General features: G+C 47.1%; 1 protein-coding gene across 2 annotated transcripts in view; it reads left to right on the plus strand.

Annotated features, from left to right (window-relative positions):
* Oxt (Xylosyltransferase oxt) overlaps positions 1–21,619 on the plus strand; it is a 35,862-nt gene that overhangs the window by 5,101 nt on the left and 9,142 nt on the right. The window contains exons 3-10 of one of the 2 annotated variants that reach the window (XM_077670099.1): positions 389–685; positions 3,530–3,711; positions 4,586–4,785; positions 5,988–6,068; positions 10,631–10,856; positions 12,932–13,108; positions 18,192–18,509; positions 20,211–20,483. In XM_077670099.1, the coding sequence (XP_077526225.1) occupies positions 389–685; positions 3,530–3,711; positions 4,586–4,785; positions 5,988–6,068; positions 10,631–10,856; positions 12,932–13,108; positions 18,192–18,509; positions 20,211–20,483 (1,754 nt within the window). The remainder of the gene's footprint in view (positions 1–388; positions 686–3,529; positions 3,712–4,585; positions 4,786–5,987; positions 6,069–10,630; positions 10,857–12,931; positions 13,109–18,191; positions 18,510–20,210; positions 20,484–21,619) is intronic. The other variant, XM_077670101.1, reaches the window with a different exon arrangement.

Here is a 21,619-nt window from a genome sequence, read left to right on the forward strand (position 1 = left end):
CAGTATGATTCTAACGAGGCAATCTTCCAAATGAACCAAACTTGCATTTTCCCCTCATGGCCTCTTTAGTTTTAGTCTCCTCCTGGCCAGTTCTGCGGCTAGTATTGACCAACTCCATTTGGATTGGATTGGATTTATAACTGACCTTTTGTGATTGGTTGAACCCCCCCCTGTGCGAATTTCTTCGCAAGAGATTTAGCCAAATAAATACATCAAGAACAGCACTAAAAGTAATGGAATTTATAGGGCGATTACTTCAAGATTATCAAGCGTACCCTCCCACCAAATTCAAAGAGGTTTGTGTTAAATTCGAATTTGTTCGTAACCCTAGACGCCTATCAAGTCTGACGCCATTCGGCTTGCCGGCCAAACGGTCTGTCTAAATCAGGCCGGGTAGTCGGAGAGCACCTGGGCTGCTTTCGAGACGACAAGCGGTCGCGACTATTCGAGCGGCTGGCTTCGCGCACGAGCTCCAACTCCCGCCGGCACTGCGTCGGACTCTGCCTGCGGCTCGGATTCCCCTGGGCCGGACTTCAGTACGGCACCGAGTGCTTTTGCAGCAAGACGGAGCCTGCTTCCAACGTCACGCTTCCGTCGCGGTTCTGCGACATGGTCTGCCCGGCCGACAAAAATGAGCTCTGCGGGGGCTACCTTGCCATGGACGTCTTCGCCACGGGTCTTCCCAGTGAGCTCCCACGGAAAAACGTTCAAAAAGCAAGCATGTGGGAGCCACGCTGCCTTTCCTGCCTTTCTGCGAGACTTTCTCTTCGCCTTGGACCTGCTTGCGCCTTCTTGACGCTGCCCTTCTGCTGCCTCTGACCTGACTTGGGACTAACATCTCTCATCCTCTTCATGCTCTCCTGTGCTTGTTCTCTTCCAAAATGACTGAACTGGTAAGGGGGGACAGTGCTCCTAAAACAACTTCTTCCAACTTTTAAGTAATTTCTGTGAAACCTGTCAGTCTTGCTGCATTTTTACCACTGACTTCAAATATGCCATTATTTTTTCAGTTCGTCAATTAGTTCCCGAGATAATTAGATATAATTAGTCCTTTTTGGAGTAGCAATAGACAAAACAGTGTTGGTCATAAAACTAATCTTTATATTTTCCAATACTGTGAACCCCGGTGAATGCAATAAGAGAAGCAGTTTTTTGATGCACCGATTGGAACTAATTGTACAGCTCATTAAACTTTGGTGGCACCAATGGCAAAAGGAGCCATTTCGAATGCCAATTTCAAGCACCAAAGTTTAATAAGCTGCAAAATTAATTCCAATCGGTGCATCAAAAAACTGATTCTTTTATTGCATTTACCAGGGTTCATAGTACTATTGAAAAATATAAAGATTGCAGTTTTATGACTAACACTGTTTTCTCTATTGTCCCTCCACAAATTACTAATTATCTCTAATTATCTCGAGAACTAATATACTGACTCAAAAACTAATGGCATATTCGAAATCAGTGGGAAGAAAGCAGCAAGTCTGACAAGTTTCAGAGAGTTTACTTAAAAGTTAAAAGAGGTTGTTTTAAGAGCAGTGTTTTCTCTTAAAGCTGTCGTTTTCGTGCAAAGTATTTCCCCCCACCACTACCCACCGTCTTCTGTCTCAAGCGTAGGCCATCATGTTTCGAGCATTGTCTTTTTATTGATGTGTATGTATAGTGGAAAGGGGCATTTTTTACACACAACTGCTACTTATTACCGTATACAAATATTGAAAACCCCGCTACAATGAACTCTGCTTTGTGAAATTTTCGCTACAATGGAAGATTTCCTATTCTCCATCATTTGTTAAGAGGTAAAGGCCAGAAGTTCCCACATTAGGGAGCAGATTTGTCTGGACCATCTGGGTTCATCAAAATTTTTGCGAAGAAAAATAACTTTTTTGCGTATTGGGTAATAAAAACTTCAGAAATCATACATTCACAACGTCACAAATATATGCGCAGAGTCGTTTCATTATTCTCCCTTCTTTTCCCTAAATCAACCGATGTTTAATGGTGATGCCGTTATAGCTAAGATAAATTGTAAAAGTTTCTTCCTTAACTGCTGATGCCTGCGAACTTTGTGGTGATGCTTTTGTGGGTTTATTTAACTCGAAAGTTGAGTGGTATTAAGTGAGCTAGTGAAAAGCGGGCATTTTGCGGGCAATTTTGAGACATCATGTGGTGCATAGTGAAAACAGTGTTGTTAGGTGGCTGATTACTGATTGCCAGTCCCTTAGTGATGTTGTGCAACCCAGCTGCACATGTCTGTCACCTAATTAGTGGTACTTATTAGTGGTACTTACTATTTGGGATAATTCGTCCCTTCCAAATGAGCACAATGTAAAAGATTGTCTGTCCCACCATTCTGTAAGCACTGAAATAATGGGAAAATTGCTCCTGAGGTTTATCGTTTTCCGCCAAACAAAGACGTCAACGCCGGGAAGAGAAGGAGCATGCTGTGGGAGCGGGCATGTTTTCTGTAATGCGCAGTCACAGGCAACAGTGAGGAGAGAGATTTTTTTCCTCTGAAGCATTTCACCTGTCATCCTTTTCACAACAAAGATGTTTCCATCACAATGAATTTCTCTGCACACCCTGTGTATTTCATTGTAGTGGGGTTCGTCTGTTATACGTACGAAAGTGGCAAACATACGTGACAGGAATTTCTGTCCTAAATCCTTGAAGCTATTTCCTTCACTAAAATTTGTCCATCTTTTGTGACATCGACGAATCACTCGGTGCTCAGTCCGCAATGAAAGCTTTCCGGGTTGACATTTCTCACCACCGCCTGCATGCCTCCTTGTCCCTTATGACTCACGAATGAGTCATGTGCGTGTTAATACATTATTACTCTCTGACCGTCTGCCTACTGAACGTGACTGTCTGTCTTTTGGTACATCTTCACCCCTGCTTATGCCTGCAGACTCGTTTTTTTCCTGCAGGGATGCATCCATGTGCGGGGCTTTTGCCTACTACCACTACTACTACTACTTCTACTACTGCTGCTGCTTGGACCATGTCTACTGCTAACTGCACTGTTTTGTGTTGTGACATGTCTGTTGAGCAATGTATACCTTATCTTACTGCAACATTTTCATCTTTTTGGGCCAAAATCATGTCTGAAAATAGCAGAAATTTCTCGCAACCTTGGGGTGTTAATCTGGTTCATTTTATTGCATCTCAGCGATGTCACTAAGCCTTTGATGCAATTTTTAGATGAGTAATTTGTATTGAGCATATGCATGGATATGAAGAAATGCTCATTGCAGAAACGCCCATGTTCGATAAAAATGCGAAGTAGATAACCAAGTAGTGCAAGGTCTTTTTTTTTTCTTTTAAAATTAGCAAGGAAATTCTTTGGAGTTATGAAATGAGCTGATTGATAGAGAAAACAGCTTTCTTTTTTCATTGCCTTGGCTTCAAATTTGAAAAATAAAAAAGCCTTGAAGGCCGTTATTCTCCAATTGCAAAACGCTAGTAAGGCGTTCATTGTGGCCGCTGTCGAGGTAAGGAAAGGTTCTGTTGCGCTGTTCTACCGCAGCTGCCGGTGAAATCGCAAAGCGAGAAATTTTGTGGCCGCTGGCGCCATCTAGTGCGAGGTCGCTGAAGCCTGCCCGCATCGCCTTCCTGCTCTCGGTCAACGGTCGTGCGGTCCGCCAGGTCCTCAGGCTTCTTCAGCTTCTCTACCATGAGCGGCATGTCTTCTACATCCACGTCGATGCTGTAGGTGGTGATTTATTTTTCAATTGCAGCTTCTTTTCTTGAGAAGTTTCAGCTCAGCATTTGCATGCGCATGGGAGTAACAGTGAGTGTGGGCTGGGCTATGTGGGAAGGTGTGCTGGTATGTCGGTCAGGTTGATTCGGCGAGAAATTCGAACAGGTTCTTCCATGCGTGCACATTTGGGCTTTACACCGAGGGACGTACGCTAGTGTTCCAGCTGATATCACATGCCTGAAGGCCAGATTCATAACAGGAGCTCGAATTCCAATGTGTTTGGGAATGGTCTTTGAGGATGCTTATTTCCAATTTGGATCCAGGATGGAGATTTTCATTAAGGTGGCCAGTCTTTGTTTATTACTTTCATCTGATTTCGTAATACAATTAAGTGCGCCCTCTACAACCACACACACACACACACACACACACACACACACACACACACACTTGGAGGATGGTGGGCAAACAATAGACAAAACTTCGAAGAACGTAGTGGCTTGAGTCCGGTACCAGTGTTTCAACAAAAAGACTTGTCTTTGTCAGGGCCCTGACGAAGGCAGGACTAAGGCCACTACCTTGTCCAAAGTTTTCTCTCATATATGTACATACACACCAACACACACAGGCACACACACACACACACACAGACGCACACACACACAAACACACACACACAAACAAACAAACTTTGAAAAAGGCAATGGCCTCAAAGTGTTGCCGACATTTCGGTAATGGCACTTGCCTTCGTTCCTTTGCCAAAATGTTGGCAACACTCTGAGGCTACTGCCTCTTTCAAAGTTTTCCTTTTTGTGTGCCCCCCACCATACTTAAAATTAAAGTTTTGTTATACACACTCATACCCCCTGGTGGTGCGTGCAGCGGCAGGAGCACATGTACCGGTCCCTGCTGTCCCTGGAGTCGCGGTACAGCAACGTGCGGGTGGCCCGTGACCGGCTGGCGACCATCTGGGGCGGCTCGAGCCTGCTGGAGATGCTGCTGCAGGGCATGGCTTACCTCCTGCGGGAGCACCCTGGCTGGGACTACTTCGTCAACCTCAGCGAGACCGACTACCCCATCAAGTGAGGGCAAGGGGGAAGGGAAGGGACTGGGTGCTTGTGGATTGTGGATCATTATAAGTGTATTAAACTGTATCACATAAAACTTGTGCACTCTTTTTCTCAAGGTGGTGTAAAGTACAGGGTGGTGTAACGTACAAGTACAGGGAGGGGACTCCCTGTACTGCACATGACTTCATATTAGGGAAACAGTGAGGCAAGCTGGAAAATTCAAGTGTCTTATAATAATGTCATCTGCTGCTCAACTTCAGCACTTACACTGGAGTGAGAAAAAAAAATAAACTGCCCTAAACACATTCCCCACATTAACCCTCCTTTTTCATTTTTCTTGGCAAGACAATAAATGTTTACAATAGCACTGATTGAGGGCACACAGGTCTTTGGTCAAAAAGTTTATTTTTACAGTTATGATGACGAAAATTGGGGGAAATAAGCAGTTTTTCATTCTGATTGGAGATATAAAATTTATTTTTGTGTAAAGTGACTGTTTTCAAATTTATGCGTATTTTTATATTTGATTTCTTGATAGCCTTTGTAAAAGAATTGCTGGAGGGATGTAGCTGAACCATTTGAAGTTTAGACCTGGAAGGCAAAGCCGTTTTTTTTTTTTTTGGTTTCCACCTTTCGAGCCCAAACTTCGAATGGTCGTAACTTCTGCTACAGACCAGATAGAATGATAATGTTAGTCTTGTTGCAGTCCTTTATTTGTGTGCAGTTCACTGGTACCTTCTTCAGCTGCATCCCTCCAGCAGTTCTTTTACAAAGGCTGTCAAAAAAGCAGATATAAAAATACAAAGAAATTTGAATATAGTCATTTTACACAAAAACAAATTTTATATCTACAGTCAGAATGAAAAACTGCTTATGTCCCCCAATTTTCTTCATCGTAATTCTAAAAATAAACTTTTTTGGTTTAAGACCAGTGCTCCCCCTGAAGTATGCACACTTCCAACAGCTGAGTTTCCTTCCTGACCTGGTGAATTGCAAGCAATGGAGACTCGTTGCTCATTGGTTAATGATTATTCTCATTTGGTGTTTTTTTTATAAATCCCTACTTGTGATCAAAGTCTGGTCAAACTCTAAATCGTGGTCTTATCCCTTACTAACCAAAACTGGCACTTCTATTGACGACCAAATGCTTCAAAGTTGCCGAGTTTTCGTTCCTTGTAATGCTGGCAAATTCCGCTTGTTTGTCTCCGGCGCAGGTCTCGCGAGGAACTGGAAAAGTTTCTGGCAGCCAACATGGGGGCGAATTTCGTCAAGTCTCATGGCCAGGACACTCAGAGGTAACTTTTACACCACCGGTCCATGATATCTGAGCAAAAAAAAAGAAAAAAGAACTTTTCTGTCTCTTGTAAACCTTTTGCATGTGTTTTGTACTAGCCATTCCATTTCACTCTGTTCATTGCATGCAAGCACTCGACCAGCTAAAGTTGCTTTCACGAATACCCGTGCCACACGTACACAAAAAATGACGTTGAGTGTTTAAGGCCTTAATATACCGAATTACATTATTTGGATGGGCAGTGCTACACGCGAAAACGCAAAGGCATTGAATGTGTTAGGCATGATGGTGGTAATTACCAAAAAGAGAAATGCACTCGTATTTTAGAAGTTTTTAATGTAGAGGAAGACGTCTTACAAGGGTTAAAAATGTTTTTTGGGAAAGAAAATGTTATGAGAAACAGTGTTTTCTAAAAAATGGTGTGAGCCATTTGTAAAAGTGGCTTCAGTAGCTGCCGTCGCCTGACAGTGGTAGCCAAATCCGAAAAATTCAAAACAATGAGTAATATCACGTTCTGCCTTTTGCCGCTGTTTTAGTGAACTTCGTCTTCTTCAGAAGGTCGCCACCAAGAGTGCGCGAAAAATCGCCTTATTTCAAAGTTCAGCTACGTTTCCGCGTCAACACTCTGGTGCTGAGAGTTTCCTTGTTTCATTTGGTGCTCTTTGCGAGATTAGGCAGATTTAAGGCGTTTGTGCAGTGAATGAGTTTTGCGGAACTTTTGAAGCCAAAAATGACCTTAGAGCGAATGGCATTAGATTTTTGCGTGGAGCAGCGAATTAATGGCATTAAAACTTTACGTAAAGTCATTTTTCGTGTACGGGTGGCACGGGTATAACTGTAGTAGCCGTATGGGTGGGGGTCTTTTTTTCTGTGAGTCTAAGGAAATCCTCTCCCCAAAAGCTCACCTTTTGGGGACGAGAATTCCCTAAATTCATTGGGATGCTGACGATAACTGCTGGCAACGATGGGATGAACGCCTATGCCTGAACGTAGAGGCATTCTGTTTCAAAGTCAGTAGAGGCTGGGCAGTTTGTGTGACACCTAGCGCCGTCTACTGGTTACCTGCAAACACTGTCCTAATATTCTTGATCAACTGGTAGAACAGACTTGGTATTTTACCTCTGTGGCGCAGCAAGCAGTGTTGCGTCTTCTAATATGCAAATCGTAGTTTTGAGTCTCAATATTGTGACCTCACCCGCCGCGGTGGCACAGTGGCTAGGGCGTTGCGCTGCTGAGCACGAGGTCGCGGGTTCGATTCCCGGCCGCGGGTGCCGCATTTCTGATGGAGGCGAAAAGCAAAAACGCCCGTGTGTACGAGATTTCGGCGCACGATAAAGATCCCCAGGTGGTCAAAATTAATCCGGAGCCCTCCACTACGGCGCGCCTCATCGCCTGCGTTGCGTCGGCGCGTTAAACCCTACAATCAATCAATCAATATTGTGACCTCATTCTTTATTTCTGGGATTTTTTTTATGAGAAGATTGCCTGCTACCTTAGATCACTTCTACGCACTTTTTTTATAAATGAGGGTCATTTATTATCTTGAAGTTAGTTTAGGTGCAGGGGTGAGACAGCTGCGCATATTGCGCAGTTTTGATACAAATGTGTTTTGCTGCGCCGGGCTGCTCCAAAAGCTTGAAATTCGCAAAAATTGCGCCAAACTGCTCCAAGACAGTCTGAGAGCCAAGAATTTTAACGCTCCTTTCAGTTTGAGTGGGGAAAAATGCTTAATTTTTCAGCACCACCAGGGTGATGTTGTTTATGAAGGTTGAATTGATTGCTTATTCAGTAAAAACCCACATGAAATTTACTTGTGTAAGTTGATAAAAAAAACGACAATCCTCGGAGCGCTGTATCTCCGGAACGACATCACTGGGCGCCGCCATCTTGGTGTGGAGAAGATTGGAAAACATGACCGCCGGGCAAAGCAGTTGCTCGTGTTTCAGGCAGAGTGCTCTTCGCCGATTTCTACCGTTGTTTTGATTATGGGAGTGACTGGGTTTACATTTAGTCGTTTGATCTGTTGCGGGAAGTTCCGCGAATTGAAAGACCGGAGCTCATCCTAAAACAGCGTGGGGCCCGCGAATTCGCTGTGTTTCGGCCTTGAGTGTGAGGAGCGGTGCGCGCTTGAAGTGAAATTTTGGACTCATTGCGGTGTTATAAAACGCTGAGTTATTGCTGCCTTTGACAGCGAGCTGGCGAGCGGCGGGAATGGGACGATCGACACTGCAGAAGTGGCGGCGCAGGCTACATCGCCGCAAAATGTTCAAGCAGTCCGATAACGGAACGGCCCGGGCTCTTATTGCACGCTAGTATTAAAGGTTCATCTATCTGAAGTGAAATTTAATGCGAAAAGGGAGGTAGCTAAAAAATTTCCCCGCATTTCCCCGAGGGGAAGAATGTGAAAGTGCGAATGTAGGAGTTGAATTTGCGCGGTTCGGTAATGTTCGCGAAAGAGCGATCACACACACACACACAACTACAAAGAAAGAAAGATGCATTTATTCACAGACACCTATTTGTGTTGTCGTTGTACTTGATTGCTAGAGCGGATCTCAGATTTGAAATTTCGTGTCAGTACTCCTTTAAGCGGGTGCATTAGCCCTTCTCCCGCCCGATTCCTGGCCAATCCCCCACGTGGGTATGAGCGGCCAGGCAGCGCGCGCCCATCTCCCCCCGTTGCCAAGGAAGACGAGGAGCGCGCGCACCCGCAGCTGTTGCTATGTGGACGGACGGCGGTCAACGGAATTCAGGGTCGCTTATAAAGTGCATTCTCACTTAATATACCAACTTTACTCAAATTACGATCGTTGTGAACGTGCACCTTGGGAATTGAAATGGGGGGGGGGGTGCTGGTAGGGTGCGACGACTGTCACCTCGCTGTGCGCAACTTTTGCCGTGGCTCTACACTTGTGTGTAAAGCCCAGTCTGGGAATGCACAAATAATAATTTAGGCATTCACATGATAGTAAAAATGCCTTACAATTGTTCAGTTTTTTCAATTAGATATTCTCAACGGCGCTCCACGCTATCCATGCATAGAGCCTAAGAATTTAAAAATGGTTTGTAAAGATGTAGTGCAGTTCGTACCTTTTGATACTCTGGTAGAAAAACTCTATCGAAAGGCTGTTTCAGTGTTATGTACGTTCAAAACCGATTAAAAAGTCCACTTTCCTCCTCCCTGAGTAGCCAAAATTTTGATTTTTTAGGCTCCTAAGGTGACATAATAAATGTTCTTCTGCTCCAAATCAAGGTTCTTCTGCTCCAAAATCGAGATTTCGCTGCTCCAAAAATTGCTCCCAAATCTGGTTCAGCTGTCTCACCCCTGTAGGTGCAGAGAGGAGCCTGTTGTTACGTTTAACCAAAGTTCAGCGTCGGACTGGAAGTGCGTGTCCTGCGCCAGCTTGGAAATGGAATGTCACGTAAATGTAGTAAGGGCAAATTGTTAGAGGCGAGGGCTGCGACAAAAAGAAGGGGCAAAGAGAGAGAAAGAATGAGAGAAAAACTTTTGCCGCCCCTTCTCGAAGAAACTCGAGAGAAGTGCGAAGGCTGTCTGACATCAAAACTGTGTCAGGAGTGAGTCAAAACCTTCGCCCCCGACCTTCGCCGAAAGTGCGTCCAAGTGACCGTCAAACTTTCGAAAACCCAAATCGCAAACGAAGAAGGAACGCACGTGACGACTTTTCGCACATTAAGTAAATGCATCGACAAACGATCTAAATGTGTGACGATACGTGATTTACAAGATAAAGACATACTATTGCAGTCCTTCTTCATGATTGATCCGTGCATTTACTTATCTGGAAGTGTTCCTTTTTTTTTGCAATTTTTCAAAAAGCTGTCTGGACACAATGGCAGCCCAGTTTCCCGTCCAGAGATGTTATCCAAGCTTTTTGGTTGACCAGCCAGTCAAAGGGGGAATGCTTTAGTTTTTTGACAGGGTACCATCGGTCTTACTAAGAAAGCTTTTGCTTTCTTAGTAACGGGACTGATGGTGCTGTAAGAGTCAAACTGTCTTTGACTGTTACAGCACTTTTGTACAAGCTATTAAAAATGCATCTAAAGTCTGAGTGTGTTCTTTTGTGTTGTAGAATCATGTGAGTCAGTCATGTCATACTTCTTCCATTGGTGCTCTTCTTTCTCTAGTGTGCACATCTTCCTTTCCTCTCCTTTCCTTTGTTTCTGCTGTGCACCATGCTGAGGGCATCATACTGTTTGTGGGCACTTATCCAAATGAATGAATGAATGAATGAATGAATGAATGAATGATACGGAATGGAATGAATTAATGAATGAATGAATGAATGATACGGAATGGAATGGAATGAATGAATGAAATGAAATGGAATGAATGAATGAATGAATGATACGGAATGGAATGGAATGAATGAATGATACGGAATGGGATGGAATGAATGAATGGAATAGAATGGAATGAATGAATGAATGAAATGAAATTAAATGAAGGCATCTTTATTTGCCCTTCTATAAAGGCTTCAGCACCGCTGGGCTGGGGCGGGGATGTTTGCCGTCCTAAAATGGACGCACCTGCCAACGTCGCAGGTTCATCGGGAAGCAGGCGCTGGAGCGGACATTCCACGAGTGCGGAGGCCGCATGTGGCGCCTGGGGCCGCGCACCCTACCCTGGGGCTTGCGGCTGGACGGGGGCAGCGACTGGGTCGCCCTGCACCGGGACTTCTGCTCCTACGTCGCACTGCCCACGCACCGAAAGGACCCCCTGGTGCAGGGGCTCCGGGCGCTCTTCCGGCACACCCTACTGCCCGCCGAGGTGGGTGCGCGCACAGCAGTGTTAGGCCTCATTCACACAGCCGTCGCCTTCTCCGTCACGGCACCGTCACGTCAAAAAACCAAGACAGAGATGTAACAGAGTGGCGTTTGTACTGGAGCTCTCCGTCAGAGTACGGGGTTGTTTGCCTAGTGATCAGTTTAACCCAGAACCTGCCGCAGCGGCTCAGTGGCTAAGGTGTTGTGCTGCTGAGCACGAGGACGCGGGTTCAATTCCCGGCCGCAGTGGCCACTTTTCTGATGGAGGTGAAAAGCAAAAGCGCCCGTGTGTTCGATTTCGGCGCACGTTAAAGATCCCCAGGTGGTCAAAATTGACCCGGAGCCCTCCACTACGGCGCGCCTCGATGGCCTGCGTTGCATCGGCGCGTCGCAATCAATCAATCAATGAATCAATCAATCAATCAATCAGTTTATCCTGGAATTGAGTGTGCTTAATCTGAAAAGTAAAGAAAATGTCGTGAAATAGACGATAGGAGGCGACTATAATTGCTGTACTGCAAAAGAAATGATGGCTTAGATTTTCGAGTGTGCTCACTTCTTGGAAAATTTAGCCGTAAAAACTTAAGTTTTCTGATTGGCTGGTTTACCGCGAGGCATGGTCCAATTGTGTTGACGGAACGGAAACATAGAGCTCGGCTTCCCATCGCCGTCGCATCGTCTTCCGCGAGAGATCGCCTGAGACATCGTCACCCATGACAGATGACAGTGACATGATAGGGTGAAAAATGGCTGCGTGAATGATGCCTTATTTGATATGCGCCAGTTTCGAAGCTCCCCATAGGCCCCATGTATCGAAAGCCGGTCCGCGATTGTCCCCCTTAGTGCTAGGGGCAAACGGGGACAAGCGTGGAGCAAGTTTACGAGCCTGCCATCTGTTGACAGGAAGTTGAAGTGGTACTTGAGTGCTTGCGGCTGCTGCCATGAGTCTTAAAAGAAAAACAACAGTGGAATCACAAGTGAACGTTACCTGCCGTACTTTTGCGCGTATAACCCTCACCAAAAATGCGAAAATTTCAGTGGCAAAGCAGGGTTGCGGATACAGTAAAACCTTGTTATAAAAGACACTGCTACAAGAGACACTTAGTTTTAAGAGACATTTCAATGGAAGCGGTTTGGTTGGTTTTCCAATGTTCGCCATGTTCGCGACATCACATACAAGAGACCCTGGTTACAAGAGACCCTGAGCACGAGGTCGCGGGTTCGTTTCCCGGCCGCGGCGGCCGCTTTTCTGATGGAGGCGAAAAGCAAAAACGCCCGTGTGTACGAGATTTCGGCGCACGATAAAGATCCCCAGGTGGTCAAAATTAATCCGGAGCCCTCCACTACGGCGCGCCTCATCGCCTGCGTTGCATCGGCGCGTTAAACCCTACAATCAATCAATCAACAAGAGACATGTTTCCTGGGTCCCTTGAGTGTCTCTTGTAGCGAGGCTTTACTGTAATACGCAAGGTTTCTCTTTTAGTGCAGCTTCACGGCATTGTGTGTTGTGCCGTGAAGCTCCTACGCAGTGACACTGACTAAGCCTTCCATGGCAGCGATTGCGCAAAACGTACGAGGACAAGGAAGAAGAAAACAGGGATGAGGGCACTCTAACAACTGAATTCTATTAGTGAATTGTGACTTTCGCCTTGCAGTCAGTGTATTCTACTTGCTAAATGTACGCTTTTTATGTACCAGTGCGAGCAAGCCAGGGTGGCCAGACAGCACAAAAAAACCTCGAATGCGATTCAGAATTAAAGCGAAAACTGTGTCAAAGTTTGCGTTATTTATTATTTGATATCATTTTAATGCCAAAGACTGCTGCTAAATTTGATTGTTGCATTATTGGGTAAAAAACAGAACTCGACAGCAGCAGCGCTATGCAGCACAGCGAGCGATTTTTTTAAAGCTTTCAAATGCCATCGAAGTTGCCGTGGAGCATGGCAGATTCTGAATGGCATTCGAAGCCCCTCATTTGAGTCAAATGACATTCGGTTCAAACGACATTCGAATGCCAGTGTAGCAGGGTTATAATACACGTCTCTTCTCGTTTTCCCCCTCCTCTGAATCCCCGGGCAGTCGTTCTTCCACACGGTGCTCCAGAACAGCCTCTTCTGCCGCACGGTGGCCGACCAGAACCTGCGCCTGGTCAACTGGAAGCGCCGCCAGGGCTGCCAGTGCCAGCACCGGCACGTGGTCGACTGGTGCGGCTGCTCGCCCAACGTCTTCCGGCCGGACGACTGGCCCCGCATTCAGGTCGGCCGGGGACGCCTTTTTCGGGCCAGGGAAAGAATTAGCACTACGAGTACTTTTTGTGCCTGTAACCAGCACGGTCAATTCGCAAGTTGTTGCAGGGCAATGTAATATGCAATCGCAATGTAACAAAATGTCACAAAATATAAACTCTTGTAAAGGAAACAGCCTTAGATCTTTAGCCTTCGAAGACAGAAAAACAACGCAAAGGACTGGACAAGGAAGAACAACAGGACAAAGTGCTGACTAAAAACCAAATACTTTATTTCCGTGAACGGTTTATAAAGGCGTGAAGAAAGGGGGGGGGGGGGGGGGTGGACACAAACAAAAGCTTGCAAACTTTACTAGGTAAGGGAATCGGACAGATATCTTATTTATTTTTCATAGTAGGGCCAGTGACTGGGCGCTCATCACTGCGTTCATTAAAGTAAAGTTTGCAAGCTTTTGTTTGTTTGTGTCCCCCCCCCTTCCCTTTCTTCGTGCCTTTATAAACCGTTCACGGAAATACCGTATTTACACGATTGTAGGTCGACCCTTTTTTTAAAATTTGACAATCCAATGTTGGGGGATCGACTTAGAATCGAAATCGAACAGTCTACCACTAGTAACAGCAAGAGAAACGAGAAACCTGGGGTGCTACGAGGGGTGGACAGCTTTGCACCCTCGTTCCCATGGTTATGGTCTAAAGTGTGAACCGCATGGGGCGTTTTCTGCTCGCGAAAATGCGCCGCGCTGACACTGCTGCAAATGACACCCGCATGCTGCGCGTTACGCGAACAGCGGCGGCAACATGGCAGCGTCACCACCCACGAAGAGGTGCGCGTAGCTCCAGCGACCGCTTCTGACCGCTCTTTAAGATATCACCGAAGGCACAAACGAAGGCGTTTGTGTAAGAAAGGAGATGATGATGTAGTTGAAAACGACACTATAAAGCATCATCCGCGCCGCTAGGGAAAAGCCAATCAAATATCTGCCACCGTGGTAAGCCTAAACATCTCCAGCAGCGCCAGCCGACTGTCCCGAGCGCTTTCAAACTGTTGCCATGAAGAACGCGCCTCCCCATTGGGACAAGTCGTCAGGCTCCTCCCACTGCCACGCTCGTCACGCGTCATACCCACGTAGAACTAGAAGCTGCCGTGTGCGCGGAATCGGCGACGCGGGCGTGAAAAAGTCGCCTGCGCAACGCCGATGCACACGAATCGCGTGCAGAAACGCGTCAAGAAGCGTTTTATTTGTCCCTAATAAACAAAATGAGTATTAGCGAATCCCTTGATTCAATGAGCGGCGCTAACGTAGCCCAAATCAAACAACATGGCGGCCGCTTCCATCAGCCGCCATGTTTGTTTTGGTATCGCGCGGCAGTGGCTACTGCCGGTTGCTTCGATGGTTGTCATCTCGCAGCGAATGTGTTCTTCCCGTTCAACGCACAGCGCATGGTTATTCCGGGTGCTTATACAAAACCTTTTATTTTTAGCATCTACCACCTATACTGCGAGCGCACGGCTCTTGTGTGAGCATCGATCATTGATGGTAGAGCCGGGTTGCCGGAAGATCTTTTCTTTGTGATACAACTTTCTAGGCAGGACTTTTTTTTTTTTGAGAGAGAGAGAGAGAAAGAGATAACTTTTGGGGGTCGACCTACATTCGGGTCGACTTACAATCGTGTAAATACGGTGGTTCGCGAGTTGAAAGGGCCAATGAATTCAACCGGAAGTGACGTCACTTCTCACGTCATCGAACCTGTGTCGCCACTTGTACATCTGCCCTCCCTGCCTGGCGACCCATCGCAAAGCAGGATACCGAGGACACCAATCGGGATATCCCTCCCTGCACACGTGGTCGGATGTGTGGTATGCCGCTAGAGCGGCTTGTTCCTGTCTCTCCTCCGCACTTGTTTTGTTACTCTGATAAGGCGCCTGAAACAATGCCCTAACGGGGACGTCCCTGTGACAGGCGGGCTCACTGCCTGCCGGGTCACAGCAAGGAGGGGCGTGCACTTCGCTCCACCACCTGGCAGCGGCAAGAACCCTGCCCGTGGTGTGCGGCCCCAAATTTCCAGCTGGAGAACAGGGGGATTTGCATCTGATTGTGGGAGTCGCTGCCTGAAACGGCTGCCCGCCACAGATGCTAGCCCCCTCTCCCAGGGGACGCCCCCCCCCGAACCGCAGCGGCTCAGTGGCTGCATGGCGCACGCAGCTGCTGAGCCCGATATCGGGGACCGGCCACCCGGCTGCGGCAAGGGCGAAATTCACCCATCACTGGGTCAATGCATGTGCGCTCGTGTGCTCGGTGCTTGTAGTGCACGTTAAAGACCCCACCATGCATGTTGGTGGTGAAATTGCTCCCCAGTGGAGGCACCAGCCGCCCAGTGCGGCAATTGTAACCAATTAGGCAAAATTCCAGTTTGGCGACGCTGGATACTTGGATTCGGCAAAATTTTTTGCACTTCTGTGCAAGAGTTTTCTTCGAGCGAAAACGTTAACATGTGTAGACATTTTATGCTTCGGGAAACGTTCCTGATTCCAGGGAACAACACAAGCCTCGGCTGCTTGTTGCACTGTCTCAATTGTTACACTGATGGCGCACCTAGGCCGTAATTCTATACTGGGGTTATTTCGCAGATTTTTGCAACAATTAGCAGGGACTGTATTACCCATTGTAGGGGGGCCGCAAGCCGCCGCCAGTGCTGGGCTTGTATGCGCACTACTGCCGTCGTTTCGACGCGATTATGCGCGTGCTGTTCTTCCTGTTACCTTTTTTTAAACGTCTCTGAACGCATCAATGCCACCAGGTAAATAAGTCGGAACGGGATCCAGTGTCGACGACGAATTAAAGCTGTTTACTTTGGAACGCACGCGTAGTTTGCTTGGGAGTGCGGACCTACCTTATAAACAGCAACGCATTTAATGTGTTCTCTCACCGCGCGATAACGCATTGTGTTAACCTCATTGCCCAATTATATGCGTACTTACGATGCCTCGAAGCGGTACGTCCTAGCCGGCAAGTGTTGAAAGACGATGCTCATGCTCCATGCTCCCGATGCGAGCAGCTACAGCTAGATCTGCTCGACAACGTGTTTATATTTGTGCCTGGCCAAAGGGCGATTACGTTTATGCGGTAGGTGAGCTTTCTATTCTGGTAGTGCCGCAAATAGGGGGAGGAAGGTGAACAGAATGAAACACGACTGGGTAGTAGAGGAGCAATCACATTGGTTTATATCCGGCTCGCCTCTCGCGCGTTGCTACCCAAGTATTCAAATGAAGGGAATGGTCGAGCCAGAAGTCTTATTCCAGACCTTTCAATTGAGTTTACACCCAAATGCGCAGTTGTTTTGGACGGACGTTTGTGAGCGCCAATCGCTTTCTTGACGCGGGGACTATCGATGGCGCGGTTATTAGTGATGCCAATTTAGCGGATTTTCCGCTAAATCTGTCGGATTTCCTTTTATTCTGACGGGGAAAAAATTAGTCTAGCGGCTAGTGGATTTTCTGATGGGCCATTTTCATGCATAGCGGATTTCTGGCTGATACCGTATTTACACGATTGTAGGTCGACCCTTTTTTTTTCAAATTTGACAATCCAATGTTGGGGGGTCGACTTAGAATCGAAATCGAACCGTCTACCGCTAGTCACGGCAAGAGAAACGAGAAATCAGGGCTGCTACGAGGTGGGGACAGCTTTGCACCCTCGTTCCCGTGGTTATGGTCGAAAGTGTGAACCGCATGGGGCGTTTTCTGCTCGCGAAAATGCGCCGCTGACACTGCAGCGAATGCCACCCGCGTGCGCTACGCGATCGGCGGCGGCAACATGGCGGCGTCACCAGCCGCGAAGAGGTGCGCGTAGCTCCAGCGACCGCTTCTAACCGCCCTGTAAGATATCACTGAAGGCACAAACGAAGGCGTTTGTGCAGGATAGGAGCTGGTAATATGGTCGAAAACGACACTATAAAGCATCATCCACGCCGCTAGGGAAAGCGCCAATCAAATATCCGCCACCGTGGTAAGCATAAACGTCTCCGGCGGCGCCAGCCGGCCGTCCCGAGCGCTTTCAAACATCCGGCTTGAAGAGTGCGCCTCCCCATTGGGGCAAGTCGTCAGGCTCCTCCCACTGCCGCTCCCGGCGCGCGCGAATCGCGTGAAAAAACGCTCTATGAGGTTCGGCACGGGCGTCAAAAAGTCGCCCGCGCAATGCCGACGCGCACGAATCGCGTGCAAAAACGCTCTATGAGGTTCGGCCTTTAGAAGCAGCAGAAGCTGCCGCGCGCGCGAAGTCGTTGACGCGGGCGTCAAAAAGTCGAAGCGTTTTATTCGTATAAAAAAACAAACAAAATGAGCATTAGCGAATCCCTTGATTCAATGCGCGGCGCTAACGTAGCCACCATGTTTGTTTTGGTATCGCGCGGCAGTGGCCGCTGCCGGTTGCTTCGAAGGTTTTCATCTCGCAGCGAATGTATTCTTCCTGCTCAACCTACAGCGCATTGTTATTTCGGGTGCTTATACAAAGGCTTTTCTTTTTTAACATCTACCGCGCATACCACGAGCGCACGGCTCTTGTGGAGAGCCGCCGTGTGGGTTAACAGAAGCGCTTTACTTTGTGATACGATTTTCTACGCGGCGCTCGCAAATTTTTTTTTTTTTTGAGAGATGTAATTTTGGGGGGTCGACCTACATTCGAGTCGACTTACAATCGTGTAAATACGGTAAAGTATTTGGTTTTTAGTCAGCGCTTCGTCCTGTTGTTCTTTCTTGTCCAGTCCTTTGCACTGTTTTGCTGCTTTTGATTAGTACCAAGTAGCCTGAATTTTTACCTTGTTGAAGTATCTTTAGCCTTGTGGTGCAACTGGGCTTTCACTTTCACATTCTTAGAAAGTTATAAATGTTCCCCGATGTCTTTTATTATTGTTCGATGGTATGAGCAAATTTATAGACTGAGAACGCATGGCAGGGATGTTGCGATCCAAGAAAGGCCTCCATCATGTAGTGGGCCTTAACACTGTGATGATGATGGTGGTGGTCGTGGCGCTCAAAGCCATTGTCCAATGCAAGCTGTCAGAGTCAGTCTGCTCAAACTCGTGTCCGTTCCACAGGCAACGCGCGACCGCCCCGTCTTCTTCGCCCGGAAGTTTGAGTCTGTGGTGAGCCGGCGAGTTCTGGACCAGGTGGACTTGTGGGTGTCGGAGTCGAGGCCCTACACGTCGGTGGGGCCTGCTGTTCCGCCCACGGGCTACTGGCAGAGCGAGTACGACAGCGACGATGGTGCGGCGGCGGGCGATGACAAGCTGACCGCCTACGAGAGCCTGGCGAGACTCGCCGACCGGCACTTGGGATCCACGTGCGCCCTTCCCCGCAACCGTACCTTGTGTGTTGATGCCGTCCAGCTGTACTTTTTTGGAGACCAATTCCAGGCAAGTGGCTCTCGCCTCACCCACGCTTTCTTGTGACTCGTGGTTTGGAATGCTGTCTGAACGTTGAATGGTGGGTTTGTGCAAATAGTGATATTTTACTTCGAAACGAATAGTCCTTGGGGTCGAGTTCTTTTGAAGCGAATTTCAATAGTTGTCAGGTGTCACTGAGCTTCCTGTCTCTGAGACACCGAGCTTCTGGGCTTGGCTGGACCTTCATAAAAAAGTTCTATATTGGGTTGGCACCAATGGGCACACTGATTGAAGCAAGTGATGTCCACTAAAGCTCAAGCGCAGAGTGCAATCAACACCTGCTCACTGCATGCATGCCACACGGTAACCAAACAATTTGTTTGGTTACCGTGCCATTGTTTGAAACAGTGAAACGGGAGCCTTGACTACCTTGACGAACGTGCGCGCCTTAGATAGCTACGTCAACGCTCTGAATGTGGCTTAGCTTGTCTTGGCTCCATATGCAGTCATTATGTAGGCCTGATGTCAATGGCACTGTGGCTTGCCTAACGAAACCGAAGCTCCTCATAGTACTTGAACGCAGTTTTGATATTCGTTCATCCCAAATACTTCGAAATATTGGAAATATTCCCATTTTGAGCCTAACTTCCCATTTTGAGGTTTTAGACGTTAAGCCTAACGTCACATCTTGGGGTTTACCACCTCAAACCGGCAAACACTAAAAAAATTGCTCACTGAATGCCAAACCGAAACATTAGGCCTACAGAGTGCACACCGGAGAGTTGTTGTGGGTATTCTAGAAAACTGGTGCGTACCTCCAGAGTAACACATACTAGCTGTGTGGTATTGGCCAACCAAAGAGTCCATCATGAGAAAGCTTTGTGTTCAACCATCGTCATCGTTAGATGGGTAGGTGCATGATTTTTATTTATTTATTCCTTAAATGGACAGCAAATTACATTCTTGGACATTGAATACCCTTAGTCCACTGCCAAAGCTGATAATGTCGTGCACCTTTGCAATATGAAGTTTGAGCATTGAAGGATAAAGCTGGTTCTGCTGAGTTTCCTATAAATGAATAAAATAAAAGAAAAAGTTTTGGTGCAGGTCTACAGGCAAGATGACGAAATAAGTTAACTCTCATTCAGTAACAAACAATCTCACAATGTTGATTTATGCTTAGGCCGTTTCTATCTGGGAATAAAGGTGATTGTTTTGCTAGTTCCCTCATTGGTTGAACTTTTTTCCGGCACGTTGGGCTCACTTTACGAGCAAATAGCTTCTGCAATGTCAATGATCCGGAAGGCATGTGCCATGCAATGAAGCCAGCTTTGATTCGGGATAGTAACACCACCTGTAATTGGCAAAATTCAGTTTTAGCCTGCACCTAATGGCAGTGCCTAAATTCAGAGTAGTGTGACATAGCTACATTAGCTTCTTTGGCAAGATGACACAAGTCATCAGCCTGTTACTAAGGGTACGTCATTATCGATCAATCGATCAACCAACCAATCAGTTACTCAACCAATAAGTCAGTCAGTCAGCCAAACAATCAACCAACCAACCAGTTAGTAATTAGGCAATCAGTCGATCAACCACTCAATCAATCAACAAACCAACCAATCAATCAGTCATTTGGTCAGTCAATCAATGAACCAAAATGTCGGCATGCCTTATGTCTATGTGCCAACGTGCGCATGTGTAGCTTAGTTTTCCCGTCCATTCCAACAGGGTCTGCTCGTGTCTTACGAGGCTGGTGGCGTCTCCTTCGAGGCCCACCTTGGTCCAGTGGGCGGCTGGCAGCCGGGCAGCCAGGGGACAGCTGCTTCTCCGGCCTTGGCTCGGCTTCGGCTCATCTCCGTGGGCACCGAGTACGACCCCAAGGAGCAGTTGGTCCGCGACTTTGCCCGCATCATGGGGCCGGAATCGTCGCCGGGGGTCCTGCACTCGTGGCATTCCGGCCAGTCGATGGCGGTCACCATCGTCTGGGTGGACCCGGCCAAGGTGTGCGGGCAATGGGTTCTTAACCTACAGATGTTCATTTGGGCGAGATAGTCCTTGGACTGTCATGTGGGTACTTGTGCACTAAATACGCACATTATTATGCATTATGCTCTCCTGTGCATGAGCTTGTGGGTTTGACTCCTGACCGCTGCGATGTAGGCGAAAATTAATAATGTGCTGTGTTTTCCGCACTTTGGCTCGAGCTAAAGGGACTTCACGCGGTGTTAATTAATCCCTAGTTTAAGTATAGCTTTCACGCTCACAACCCCGATTTGATGCCCAGGAATGAATACTTCCGATTGATCGATAATTCAATCAATGAACCATTCGATCAACCAACCAATTGAGTATTTCTTCAATCAATCAATTAGAATCTCTGTTAGTACTCTTGTGGGATCAATTGAAGATTTTTTTGTTTCTTTCCGGCTCATACATACTTGTGAGCCCCACTTGATCTTGAACATTAATTTTTAATAGTAAGGAAAATATGTCTTCCTGGCTTATAGTAATATCTTCCTTCCTACTATACAGTCTACACTCGTTACAGCGGATCCGGCAACAACGGACTTTCGGTTACAACAGACCATTTCTGTTGGTTTGTCTGGTACCCATGCATTTTAAATGGAGTCCACTCCGCTCACAACGGACCCGGCTAGAGCAGACTATCGGCTACAACAGACTAAATTTTAGGCGAAAATTGTTTCGACTGAACGTTTATAGCGGACTTTCGCGGGGCCGGCGCCCGGTGTGCTTTTTCGTTTATTTTGGCAAGAAAACTATTATGTCTGGCAACATTGCTGGCAGCCGGGTCGTTGGCGCAGCCAAGCCAAGCCAGTGGCTTTTTTTTTTTTGTGCGACCAGCGGCATGAGCGGCAGGGTAGCTGATTTCACTGTCGGATAAATTAAGCGTAATTAACGCTGTTGAACACGAGGAAAAACAGGCTGACATCGCCAGAAGTACAGGCCTTTCTAAGCACAGTGTCCGCTGTACCATCAAGAACAAGGCCGCTGCCGATAAACGCGACTCCGGTGAGATTGAAAACAGGGCAATCGAATACTCGAAGTGGTGCACTCGGAGGCGAGTCTGCCCTCGTCAGTTTTTTTATGTAATAAAAAACTCGGGTTCAGTGAAGTTC

Source organism: Haemaphysalis longicornis, unplaced genomic scaffold (genome assembly GCF_048455015.1).
Source record: "Haemaphysalis longicornis isolate Haplotype H1 unplaced genomic scaffold, Haemaphysalis longicornis Haplotype H1 scaffold_5, whole genome shotgun sequence".
Classification (NCBI taxonomy): Eukaryota; Metazoa; Arthropoda; class Arachnida; order Ixodida; family Ixodidae; genus Haemaphysalis; species Haemaphysalis longicornis.